This window comes from Uloborus diversus, chromosome 2 (genome assembly GCF_026930045.1).
Source record: "Uloborus diversus isolate 005 chromosome 2, Udiv.v.3.1, whole genome shotgun sequence".
NCBI lineage: Eukaryota > Metazoa > Arthropoda > Arachnida > Araneae > Uloboridae > Uloborus > Uloborus diversus.
In genome coordinates, this window is record NC_072732.1 from 87,172,867 (window position 1) to 87,187,448 (window position 14,582).

Consider the following 14,582-nt stretch of genomic DNA (forward strand, 5'->3'; position numbering starts at 1 on the left):
TTTTATATGGATTTCAAGGTAAGATAATTTTGTTATTGGCAGGTACTGTCCCGTGGATGGCTAATTATCGGAACTTGTTTACCTAATTACCCGAGGCGAAACCTGCTGCTTTTAGTTTTAACTCTTGTTTATTGCTTATAGTTTAGCATGTGGTGCATTTGCCCAATGTTACTCTGTATTGCATGTACTGGAGCTTAAACATTCTCTTTCAGTTCATAGTTAAAAAATTTTGGTCTTTTGACCATATTTAATGAATCCTCCACGGCTGATGAGCTCTGGATTCATACATTATCTTTCCCTATTTAATAGCTATTTGCAAGGGACCAGCTAAAAACGTTCAAGTTATGGGAAGTTTCTACAACAACCTCAAGAGTTTGGGACCTAATGAAAAGTTTGAGATAAAGGAATATTCCAGTAATAAGCTTCGAGTTATGGAGATCTGACTGTATATATATATACTGTTGCAACCCTCAAAACAACTTAGTGGAAGAAACTAAATAAAAATTGTTACAAATAGTTAAGTAATACACAGTAAAATATGAAGGAGAATCGAAGACATTATGTTATAGCCATAAATTTGTTATAGGCAGCTTCTTCATAAACTGGAGTAACTGTGTAAGTGCATATATATATATATATATATATATATATATATATATATATATATATGTTGTCTACCAGTATCATAGAGCAGCCCATGGAGCCTATTGCACTGAGTAGTGAAGTTCATTTTGGTTGACTGGTGCAGATTATAAATACAGTATATGATAGTGTTTCTTATAGTATATTAGTGTTATATATATATATATATATATATATATATACATATATATATATATATACACACACACACACACACATAACATACCCATTCTTAAGGGACTCATTAGAAACGTTATTTTAGTGCTGACAGCATTTTACAGTTAATTTCAACCTGCTTGTTCTTTATCATTTAAAATCAAAGTTCTTTAACAAACTATATTTTTTGAAGACAATACAATTACAATTCAATATAATAAATTAACTTTTCCAAGGAGTAGAAAGTAATATATACAAGTATTGAAGTAATTTTTGATACACATTATTATTTCTGTGTAAATTGTAACAATCATTCCTCCTTTCAAAGAGTAGAAAAGCTTAAAGATAATTTTCCAACAAACAGAAAAACACAATGGTTTATTTTTAACACTTCTTAGTTTACATACTAACATTGCAAGTAAAAATTTTCAACAAACAAATTGTGTAAACATTTGAAGAAAAGTGTTTTTAAACGTTGTCATAAAAAATGAATTGTCGTAATTATTCATAGAATTGAGGGAAAAAAATTTTGACATATAGTTTGGGTACTACAAGAAAGGGGGTAGAGACAAAAAGACGTGCAAATATACAATGGTTGTTAGATCATAACTTATTAATTATAGTAATCAATAATTAAAACTTGGTACCTACATTTGCATTTAGATCTACATGCAATATTTATTTTGTGTAATTCACATAAAATACATGAGATATTTCAAACGTGCAAAAAATGATCATTTATACATTTTAATGGTTTAAATTTTTCTTTCCCATACTACATAAGTTTTGCAGAAATGCTTTTTTAAGAAAAATATAAAATGCTTGATAAAATTATTTAACACAAATCTAAATAATAAACAAAATACGAAAAATTCAATAAATACCCAGCAACAACAAAAAACAATGCAATTCATGCAAGTTATGCATAAAAATTAACAAAATACAGTGTATTAACATTTTACATAAAAGTATTCATACTCATAACTTATATGCAAGTCATTAGCTTAAAAGTCAAAATGACTAAATGGTTCTTTTGGTATTTAAATGAGCATCAAAAAAAGTGACAATACTCTCAATAATTAACAAATAATAACATGCTTTTTCAAAGAAAGTTAAATTCTTTTTAAAAGTGCATTTCTCAGTAAATAATGAAACAAAAAAAAAAAAAAAAAAAAGACGAGTATTGTTACTGTTTTGCTTCAGAATTTTGACATTCTATCATACTAACAAAGTATATACGGTTTTCGAAATTGCGGCACACAGTCAATTTATACAGAAAGTTAGAAATTGTGGCTTCAATTTGCATGTGTGCATGTGATTTTTTTTCTCTTCTTCTTCAGTCTTTTTGGAAAAGCGTGAGACATTCACGTCAGAAATTTCACTTAAGATATTTACAAAAAACACAGCATTTCAGTCTCTGCTGCTCATGGTGCCTGACACTAGTCAACAATTATAAAGTTTCTTCGTGGACAATCCCCAATTGAGAATCACAGAATGTTTTCGTAACTACTGACACCATATTGCAATAAGTCCGCAAATATTTGAAACTATCAATAACATTTAAGTGTTACGTGGCTTCAGTAAGTACTCCATTGTGACTACGCAGGTTACTGAGGAGATTTTCTTCCAAATTCACTGTCAAGGGCTGAGCGCCTGGCACAGCAGGCATAGCTAAAATAGTTTCAGTTTCTTCTTCATCCTAAAAAGAATTAAGCACCAAATGAGACATTTATAACTAAAACTATGCTGAAGGCTTCAACCAAATCAATTTGTTTAATTTTTTACTATCAGTGATGAATTTATATAGTACAACCAATGTGACAATCTCTGCAAGAGTGCACATAAAATTTTAACTGGCTCATACAGGAAGACTTGCTTATACAAACACAAACTTCTAAGTGAGAAAGCAAAAAGGCAATGCAGTTAAATAATGCCCTCTAGCTAAAGTTTCGTTAAAAAAATATTTAAAAAAAAGCCATTATTTTAACTTATTTTAGGCTAGTAATAAATGAGCTGAAATGTGCATCACATTACTTCCTTTTGCACCAATTTAATGATAATATTGAAGTGGAGTATGCAAAGAAACACTTTAAATATTTTCACCCCAAGTTTGTTGCAAACCAAAGCAAAGAAACGTTTTATACAGATTAATTTTCCTAATATTGGCAATTTTAATGTGATTCAATGGTTAACTATCAAAATATTATGGAAAAAATGACACCAGATTAAAACAAAAAAAAGTCAAATTTGTTGCCAAGTTGGCGACAAAAGTTTGGCGATATATTGCCAAGTGTTTGCAAATAATAACACCACTTGAGTTTGCATTGAAATTAACAATGATCTTCCAAAAATCGTCAAAAAAGGTGTAAAAGACCCCCTTTAGAACATCCAAATCCAAATAAAAGGGGAGGTGCACAACTAGACCCCTCTAGGAGTCTACGTACCAATGCAACTTTCTAAGACATACCGTTTTTTGAGTTATGCGATACATACGCATGTCACGAGAAAACTTGTTGTAATTAACTCGGGGTTCGTAAAAATGGATATTTCGGATGTCTAGCTATAGGTTCTTTAAGAATATATCCATGCATGGTCGGGTTGAAAAAAAAAACTCCATCTTCATTCTGGGGCGAGCAAAATCAAAATTAAGGCCGATTTTTGGGTGAAAATTTTTTTCGCGAATAGAATACTACCTTTACTACGTAAAAGGAAGTATAAAAGATTCTACAAATGTCACATGATTTACAGGCATTTTGTGATGCAAATGATATTTTTCCTGAAGTACACATGAACAAAAATAACAACTCTACCTTCATATGCATACATATAATTAGAAGGAAACAAAATATGAAACAGATGGATTTTGTTGCATCTACTTTGTGATGTACCGTCATGAAATAATTCTAACATAGTTTTCAACACTAATTACTGATGCTTTTACAATCATTATTGCAGAAACTTCAACAAATACTTCTGAAACTCACTCCTATTAGCCCTATGTCCAAAAAAAATTAACATTGTAAAAAAAAAACGAGTTGGAAACATTGCCTTTTGCATAGTCAGAGTCACATCACAGATCCTCAGTAAATAATCTTCCTGTATAGTTATAGTTCAGCTTACATTCACAGATATAATTAAAATTAAAAAAACTTAATCATGCTTATAGAATAGCATTAATATATATTTATATTTCTGGCGACACACTGCCCCATTGTTTTGAAATCAAAAAAGTGACAAACAATAGAGCCATATTAATGGCTAATAAAATGCTTTTTTCCTCTTCAAATTAAAAATAATATCTGTAAAACTCTCTCTCTCTCAAAAAAAAAGGGGGGGGGGGCAATTTCAAAAAGTGGGACATGATATGATAGGGGAGAAAAGAGGTCATATTCAGATTCAGGGGGTCATTTTACATTAGAATCAGTAAGAATTCTGTCAAGAGCATATTGAAGTTTTTCTTTTTTTCCGCCACGCAGTGTAATAGGTACTAGTGTTCGCCCAGTGGTCGAAATTCGACCATATTCATAAATGAATATTTGAGAAAACTTGTATGAATTTAACTAATTCTAACATTTTTATTTATACTCTTACTCATATTTACTGCATATCTGGAAGCATACAATTTTTATATGTACACAAAATAACAAACAGTAATAATTTATTTCAATTTTGCTTTTTGTCTGTTAATCTCAAAATAAATGGATGAAAGGGGATATTTCGGTAATGGGGTCGTTTCCGAAATTTTAAAAGTATTTTTTTTCTGAAAGAACATGCTTAAAAACAAAGGTTTTAACCATTTTTTAAATAATTTGAAAACATTTAATATTTTTTAACTATTATTTTAATCGATGAGCAGATTGAAATTCATTTTTTACGCTTCTGCACATGGCGTCAAAAGCGATGAAATGCCATTCACTGTTGTCATTAGCGCATAACGCAAATTATCATAACCTGGAAACATAGTTGACAACAAAGCGTAAAAATTTTGCTCGGTTATGGAGTAGCGCGCCAAAGTACGTCACTTGTAACGTCATAAAAACCACGCTTTCTTTCCAAAATCAAACATTTAAAAAAATAAATAAAAACTAACTGTCAGGAAAATAAAAGTTTTTCTGGCTCCACGCTATTTCTTTTGCTTATTCTATCAATTTCATTGACTAAAAGTAGTACTTTTAACTGAACCCCATCAAGAAATTGGTGTGGTCGTCAAATTCCTGGCTTGAATAATTTTATTTTGGATACCATGTTGTTTTGTGCTTACCCTATGCAAATAGACATTTCTCTTCTCTTTGTTTACATATGCAAAGGAAAAGCATTTTTCGCGCTGGCATTGGAAACAAAAAGTTTCACACCAATCGATAAAAATCGCCAATCATCCATTTTAGAAAGAAATGAAGCAGCAAAACTCAGTTAACACGTAAAACTTCTGCGTGAACAATATTACTTATAAAACTTCTACTATTATTGAGTAATTTGCTTTGATATCGTCATTAGAAATATAAATTTCCAAGTATGAAATGAACGAACTCAACTCTTGGCAACATATAACTGCCCATTCGAAAACACTGGACTTCGCAAACAAAGTACAATTTTAAAAAAATGTCGTCTTTGAGATTTGATTATGGTTAAGGGCGGTGCATAACTGATGTCACACCTTTCAACACTTTCTACCCTCTCCCCTTTTTGTCACAAATTTTGCACTTAACCATACTCCCTCTCATGTCACAATGTTTTCTATAAACATTCCTATTAAAAAAGCTTGTTGTCACATTTTCCCCATTGTATGCCCCTCTTGTCATGTCTTTCCTCTCCCTTGACACAAACTGTACTATTTCGTGAACCCCACCTTAAAGCGGGACTTTATTTGTGGACAGCCCCTATTTTGTGGCAACCGTATGCAAATGTAAATTTCCCTACTCTTTGTTTTCGAATGCAAAGTAAAAATATTTCTCGAGCTGCAATTGGTGCCAAAAATTTGACGCCAATACATGAAGAGTGCCTGCCAAATTAACAATTATCGAAATCTTCCCGAATGAAATGATCCTGAAAAACTCAGATTATACGTAAAACTTCTGCATGAACCATGCTTCTTTTAATAAGTTTAATATTATTGAGTAAGTTGCCTTGACCTCTGCCGTTAGAATTATTAAGTTTCAAACAGTCAAAAAAAACAAAAAAAAAAACAAATCCTACTTGCTACATTAAAAATTGTCCATTCAAAAACACTGGACGTCGCAATAAAAGTGCTATTTTTATAAGAATCGTGTTTATGATTTGTTTATGGTTTAGGGGAAAACTGACAAATGCACTTTTCAAAACTTTTGATTTCTCTCCCCTTTGTCGCAAAGTTTCACACTTCACCATAAACCCTCTTCCCTTTGCCACATATCACAGTTTTTCATAGACATTCTTCAAAAAAAAGCTTGATGTCTTATTCTCCCCATTGTATGTTCCTCTTGTCATTTATTTCCTCCGCTTTTTCACGAACGGTTAAAATTTAACGAACCTCACCTTAAAGAAGGACTTGATTTGTATCAGTTCCTTGCAAATAGACATTTCTGTACTCCTTTTTTAAGAATGCAAAAGAAAAATATTTCTCGCCCTGGCATTGGTGCCAAAATGGATTAAGTTCGCCAATTTCACAATGGAGTCGTTTACAAAATTTTAAAAGTATTTTTTTTTTCTGAAAGAGCATGATTAAAAACATGGGATCTAACCATTTTTTAAAATAATTTGTTGAAGTTTAATATTTAAAAAAAAATACTTAAATCGGTGCACTTTTATTATTTACGCTTCTGTCGATGACATCACAAATGATGAAATGCCATTCAGTAATGCCATTCAAAGAGCAAAATATTTAATTTGCATCTTTACTTACATGTATTGGCAACGATATGGTTGATAGCAAGCGTAGAGCACAATTTTAATTCGCTTCTTGATTATCATAACGTGGAAACGAGATAGAAAGATGCAGGGGTAGAAGTGATCGACTTGTCACATATAGGACATTTTCCACAAAAAATATAGGACAAATATAGGACACATTATATGAATAGTTTCGCTATGAAAAAAGAAATAATACTTACATATTATTTATTTCTTCTTATCAATGATCTTGTTTTAAAAAAAACCTTCAAACAAAATTATAACTTACACCTAAAATGACTTTCCTGTAGTTGAAAGAATAATTTTTGAAAAAAGTGTACTTTGTAGACAAAAAAAAAAGAACAAAGTGAAATTTATTGATAATTAACACAGCAACTCACAATTTTTGCAGGGATAGAAGTGTCACAAACATAGCTTCTATAAATAAATAAAAACCGTCTTTGTGTTGAGAACTAACAGGAAATAACCAATGCTTTGTAGCACAAACATACAGATATTTTGTTCTATAAAATTCCACAAAAAGAAAAGATTGCAAAAAGACTTATAACATTCCGATCAGAAAATGCACTGAACACAAAAATATACCCGCGAAAACAAAAACCAAAAAAAAAACACGAAAACAAAACCAAAAAAAACCACGCTGGAAAACAAAACAAACTGCTGTTGCCAAACGCAAAATTCTAAAACCAACTTCAGAATTCGTTCTCGAAACTGCACCCACTACAGTGACGTCATATTGCTGTGACCAATGAGAGAAGATTCCTGTTGCAGGATTTAGTGAGTTGTGTTTTTTAATTTGAAATTCGTTTACACACGTACTTTCGACGAAAAATCCGAAGTCAGATAGTTTGTTTACTGTTCTTTTAAAGAAATAAATTGGATAAAAAACAGGAATATAGGAAATATAGGACATTTTCCAAAAATATAGAAAATATAGGACGATTTTCATACTTTTTTTGAAAATGTAGGAAATATAGGATATATAGGACCACTTCGACCCCTGAAGATGCGCCAAAGGCCATGTTATTTTTATTATTTTATTTTACAGTAGAGAACCAATTATCCGGGAAGTTCGGGACCATCGCCGTCCCGGATATCTGAATTTCCCGGTTTTCTGGATCGCTAAAAAGCGCTATTGGCTGTTTGTTTATGAAACTTAAATTCCCATAATAAATAGTTATACAAATTAAAAATTGGTGTTTCCCGCGCTTTTCCGACGTGACTTACGCTCCAAATGGCTTTAATTAGAGACTATTCAATAAAATATTGCTTTAGAATGTGACAATATTCATTTCTTTAGCATTCAGTTGGAATAAAACACGAAAGTTTCAGACTTACGAGTGTACTTTTTAATTCAAGAAAATATTTCGGAAATTTTGACCTGCGTTAAGCATAACCCTCTGAAGTTCGTTTTTGAAAACATTTTCCCTAATTATAGATGAGTAATATGGTATTTATTAAGAAACCATTCATACTCTTTTAGGTATTTCAAAAAAATGCTTAGTTTTTCAAAAATTGCCAAAAATGCGCATTTTTAAAAAATGGCGGGAAAATTGGCAAGGTTGCCGGTTTTCTGGTTTCCCGGTTTTTTGGTTCCCGGATAAAAGGTCCTGCACTGTATTTTATTTATTTAATTATTTATTTATTTTTTTATTTTTATTTTTTTTTTTTGCTTATTCTATCAATTTCAGTGACAAAAAGTACTACTTTTGACCAGGGTTTCCGCTATGATCGCATTTTTCGCAAAATGCGAAAGCACTATCTCAATTGCGCAAACAAAGTAAAGCATTTTCGCTTTTATGCTCAAACAAAGTATAAATTATTTTAAAAAAGAGAAACAATGTATAATCCAAAAGAGGAAGCAGCATGACGATAATCAACTTAATCTTTTTTAAATCTTAAGCTAAGATTTTAAAATTACTATGAAGTCACCAATACTTAGTCTTCCGGCATTATGCCCTTCTCAATAGCATAGATAGTAACTAACTTTCAATAACTGCATTATTAGGAGGGAGAGAGTGCAACATTCTAAAACCAAATATGTAGGGTTTTTTTTTTTCATTTTACGTTAAAAAAAATAATTGCTGTACGTATTTCTTTAAGGATGCCATAGAGATGAAATAAGAATTTTATTTTGAACTGGAGATGAAACACACTGAGACATTTAGAAAGATATGCGAACATGTAACATTTTAGCATTTTGCTAAAACTTGACCCACAATTTTAGCTTTTATGCTAAAGAACTTTTGAACCCAGCTTAAACCCTGCTTTTGACTGAAGGAAACAACCCCATTACAGAAGTCGTTCTGAATGAAATGATGCTGCAAAACTCCCTTAATATGTAAAACTTCTGTACAAACAATATTCTTTGAAAGTAGGCATGATCTTGCCGTTAAATTAAAATTTGCAACAGTCAAATGAACGAACTCTACTCACAGCAACATGTAATGGGGTCGTTTCTAAAATTTTTAAAAGTATTTTTTTTTTCTGAAAGAGAATGCTTAAAAACACAGGATCTTACCATTTTTTAAATAATTTGTTTAAGTTTAATATTTTTTAAAAATTACTTAAATCGGTGTGCTTTCATTGTTTACGCTTCTGACGCTGACATCACAAATGATGAAATGCCATTCAATGTTGCCATTCACAGAGCAAAGTATTCTGTACGTATCTTTACTCATATTTATTGGTAACGATATGGTTGATAGCAAGTGTAGAGCGCAATTTTAATTCGCTTCTTGATTATCATAACGTGGAAACGTGGTAGAAAGAAGCGTCAAAGAGCCGTCATCAAGACCATGCCTTGTTTGAAAAATCTGACATTTAAAAAAATTAATTAAAAAGTAACTGTTGGGAAAATGAAAGTATTTTCTGAGTCCTTGGTTTTTTTTTTGCTTATTCTATCAATTTCAGTGACAAAAAGTACTACTTTTGACTGAAGGAAACAACCAAATTGTCCACGCGAAAGCACTGAACGTCGTATTAATGCACCAATTTTATCAAAAGTTTCACCTTGAGATCTTATTGTGGTGATAGCAAATGCAGGTATTATTGGGAGCTGGATCTGAAAGCCGTCCCTCACTCCGTAAAATGATTTATTTAAAAATTAAAATCGCGAAAACATAATCAAAATGAAAATATTTTAAATGCCCGTAGTTACCCAAAAAGCCTCAATAATAAAAACAAATGCAAGTATGTCATTTATTTATGCTCAAGCGAGAATTGGCAACACCAAAATTTTATCCAGCAATTTCTTCTCGCTAACTGTGCCGCGTGAAAAAGCAAATAAAAATGAATTTTGACTAACTTTTAATTGCTTCTAACGCGTTTTCTAGCCATTTTTAGCGGATTAGCATTTGCAAACGGTTTACCGGGTAGAACGTGTTTTATAGTATTTTGCACGAGCTTTCCAACCATACCAAGCTCGAAGCATTAAAATGCATTTTTCATGTAGAAAAAGTGGTTTAAAAAATGAATTAAAACTTAATGTTTCACGCTTCCAACAATGAATTTCAACAATGGCTTTTCCATTGTTTCGATAAAATTTAAATTTCTGAGTTTCGCTAGCTAAAAAATGCTTATAACTTTTTTTCTAGTGGATTTAGGTTATTGGACCTTGGGCGCCCTGACCCTTTCTTCGTTAGGAGCATTCTTTAAAGACCTTTCCAGCCATATCAAATTCGAAAAAATTGGACCATCCGTTCGCGTAGAAAGAGACATTTAAGACAAAAATGCGTTTTTTATTAATGTCTCCGTTAATTAGCGTTCGATTTCAAAAATTTTTATTGATGACACTAAAACTCGGCAATAGCTACTGAACAAAAAAAGAATGAAGGAAATCGGTTCACAAACAGAGGAGGAATCGGTACCGAAAGAAAACGGCTTGCCTATTAATATATAAAGATTACGATAACATAAAACTTGGTGACATTAAAACTGTTTAATGTTTAATTTCATAACATTTGAAAGTCTGTCATTAAATAATAGCGGAAATGTGCTTATTTTCAAAACAAAATTTAATGAAAATAGAAATTATTCTTTTTATTAGCCTTGCAATAACTATAATTCATGGTTCAACCAGAAGAAGAAAAAAAAAAGTGCAAAATATGTAGATGACTTACATAAAGAGGATAACTTATTTTCTTGCTATTTTTACTTCCTGTTATAAAAAAGGAAGAATTGTATTCGCGAAAAAAAATTTCACTCAACATTTGGCCTTAATTTCCATTTTGTTCACCCCTGAATTAATGTTGTTTTTTTTTTCAACCCGATCATACGCGGATAAGTGCCTAAGTAGTCCGTGGAGTTTGTGACAAAAATACCCAAAACATTTCACTTCCGGATACCAGTCTGAAATTTTGCACAGTGCTTATGTACATATCTAAGAGCAAAAATCCGCCGGGAGGCATTTGATCAGAGGTCATGAACCCCCTGTGATGACGTCATCAAAATAGCCGCCTTATTAAGAAAAGTACGTTCGTTTAACCGCTTAGAACTCTATTATGGATCTTAATATTGCAATATTAAAGTATGTCATTTAAAAGCGCTTTAAAAGAGCTATTTAATAGTGATTGACTTTTTTTCCTATCACAAATATTTTAATGGTTATTACAGTTAACGTCATCAAAATGGCCGCCTGGAAAGGTAAGTACGTACGTTTAACTGCTTAGAGCTACATTATAGATCTTTATATTGTGATATGAATGTGTATCATCTAAAAGAGCTTTTAAAGAACTATTTAACAGAGATTGATTTTTCCTCCTAAGACAAGTAGTTTTAAAGTTATTAAAATTTCCGTCATTAAAAGGCCGTTGTGAAAAGGTGGAAAGTTTCGTTTAACTGCTCATAACGCCATTAGAAATCATTCTTCCGTAAAAAATAGGTACACTAAATAAAAGCTCTAAAATAAACTAAAAAATTATGAATTCCCCCCCCCCCATAGTAAACAGTTAAAAAAATTTCACTGCAATAACGTAACTACATGGGGCGGAGGGGGGGACATTCTCATTGAACTGTTCCAACTGTTCCGCCGCATCTAACCCGCACTGAAACTTTTAATTGAAAATTCCTTACCGGATTAAATACACATATGTATTGTCACGTAATAATTCAATTATTCTGCAAGTGCGAACGTCTGTCGTCTAGCGGCAAGAATCAGAACGAGTACTCGATTTTTTTCCCGCCAACAACTGTAACTTTGGATTGCAGTCCGCGTAGCTAATTTTTTTCCAGTTCTGCTGTTCTCAGTAATAATTAATGCCATAGTGATATGTTTATTATTCAGATATAATTTTCAATAACTGAATATTTGACTGGTTAATGCTGTAGCAAATAATATCAAATAAAGGTGGGTCATATAATTCTATTGCGGTTTGAAATCGATAACTTCAGTTATTGGTTCCATCTAGCATTAAAATTATCATAAATAGCTTGTATTCATTCCTTTACGTCCTTTTCAATAAACAAAACGTATTTAAAACTCGCAGTATTTTTTAGAATAAATTTTTCTCCTTCATTTATTCCATGTGACCTCAAAATACTAACATAGCTTGCAATCATTTCTTTCATGTGCTTTTGAAAATGTAAAATATTTAATGTATTGAGTGTTTGTGATCTAGGTTCCATCTACGCCCTGCTAAAATCTATTCAGTGGGCTATGCTGAATGCATATGGCGAAGATAAAATGTTGGTCATGTTAGGTGGTCTCCACATAAAAATGGCTGTTTCATCGGCTATAGGTACATGGCTTGAAGGAAGTGGATGAACTGAACTCCTAGTAGAAGCTCATGTAACAACATCGGGAAGAGCAGAAAGAACACTAAAAGTTTCGCATGTGAAGAGACGTCGATACGCTCACGATTTTGCAGTAACCACTCTCCAAGTTCTGTTAGAAAAAGCGTATCAAAATCGAAAAGATATAGACGAAACATTGGGTTAAGCGAAGATCAGAAGAATCGACTCAGTTTAAGTACTGGAAGATCACCATGGAGCTAGAATGTATAGTTTTAAATAAGGTGCGCACTATTTGTCAAGGAAATTTCTCAGATTTTACTGTCACTCTTGAGAACATATGTCATGGATGTTTGCTCTTTATCATACAAATCATGCCCGATGACCTTCAGTATTTCTGTTCAATTTTAAGCAATCACCAGAGATGCATCCAGCTATTTTTCAGGAGTTTCATAAGGGAAATATATCTGGCTCCAAAACTGAGAGGAAATTTTCCAGGATGACACACGACCATTTGCATGAACAAAGCAACAAATTAATTTAAAAATCATCAACTAATCTATCACGTTCAAGTCATGAGTTGTCATTAATACAATGGATGCTTGCTGGACCGGAAGTTGTGCGCATGATTGGGGAGTTTGAAGAAAATCAGAGCCTGAAGTCTGACGTCGCTATTGAAAAGCTAGATACTAGATACATGAAGATACTAGAAGCTTTTGCATTCGGTATGAAACTCATGTTTCCAACCCAGTTGAAACGTTTGAAGAACACGGGAATCCGGGAACCCTTTCGAAGATGACGATTTAACTACAGTAAACAGCAACAAAATTATTCTCTCGGAAAAAAGCTTAGTGTTAAGAAAATGATCCATACGTGATGTTATTAAAAGAAACAATCTCCTCTTGATGAGCAGAAAAATATTTCTGTTCAGTCCAAAGACAAGCAAAACATTGTTGCTTTGAGGAGGGGCAGCACTCTTTTTGCTAAGCTATATGTTGCTTGCCAAGCAATTCAAATGGATGTAAAATAATTTTTTCTCATGAAAACAGCTCGTGTCCACCTTCTGTATCCAACCTTGGCAAATTTAGGAAACCAAGAAAAAAGTCCGACGTAGTTTCTTGTATCGTCCAATCAACTGGACTGGTTTTGACGGCTATTCCGGAACCAAATTGTTCATTGATGGGGTTGCATTGATTCACATGCTTGTTCCTCAGTCTGCTCGAACTGTCCAACAATACTGCGATCAGATTGTGAAGCCGTACATATTAATGAGGCTAAAGAGCGTTCATAGGGTAGATTTAGTTTTTGACCGGTATTCAAAAGGAAGTTTGAAAAGCGACACGAGACAATTTAGAGGAACTGGACCAAAAATAAGTATTAAATCCAATGTTTTGATACCAAAGTCATTTACTAAATTTCTTGCGAAAAATAAAGATAAAGAGGAGCTTTTCGAATTTTTGGCAGAAAATCTCGTGAAGATGGATCTACCAGATGGGAAGCAGGTTGTATGCTCCTACAAAAACACTAATTGCTTCAGTCAAGAACAATTTTGAAACCATGTCTCTCGTATCCCACAAAAAAGCCAATGCGAGGCTATTCCTTTATGTGCAGCATGCAATAGAATACTCGGGTCATACAAAGATCACCTTGAAAACTATTGACAGTAATGATGTAGTGATTTCTATGTTCTGAGTCCCGAAACTTCAAGAGCTATGGGTGGAGTATGGAAGTGGAAAATATCTGCCGTATCTTCTCATCCACGTTTTGCACCGTAAAGTTCCACAAGGTGTTCCAGATCTTCTGCCTTTTCCCATGCCTTTACATGAGCACACGGTGTCTAATTTTGCCAGCATTGGTAAAATTAGGTACTGCATGGAAAATGTGGATGGTAATTAGAGATGTTAACAAAGTTTTTTTGTATTATACTAAAGTACCCGAGAGCATCAATGAAGACGATGAGCATTTCCTACTTATTCAGCGCTTCGTAGTCCAGACGTATCATTCATCAAGCTCAGTGGAAACCGTAAATGAGGCTAGGAGAATTTTCTTCATCCAGCAAAACAGACCAGTTGATTGTATTCCACCATCTAGCAACGTTCTTCTGCATCACCTTAAGAGAGCAATATGGACAAAATATCTACAGCAAAATTTTCAGCTCTTGGATCCAT

At 32.7% G+C, this 14,582-nt stretch overlaps 1 protein-coding gene across 2 annotated transcripts in view; it reads right to left on the bottom strand.

Annotated features, from left to right (window-relative positions):
* Positions 1-873: 873 nt before the first annotated feature.
* Positions 874-14,582, bottom strand: part of LOC129235274 (zinc finger Y-chromosomal protein 2-like) — a 91,440-nt gene continuing 77,731 nt past the window's right edge. For both annotated transcript variants that reach the window (XM_054868991.1, XM_054868992.1), the window contains exon 14: positions 874-2,497. In XM_054868991.1, the coding sequence (XP_054724966.1) occupies positions 2,366-2,497 (132 nt within the window). In that variant the 3' untranslated portion in view covers positions 874-2,365. The remainder of the gene's footprint in view (positions 2,498-14,582) is intronic.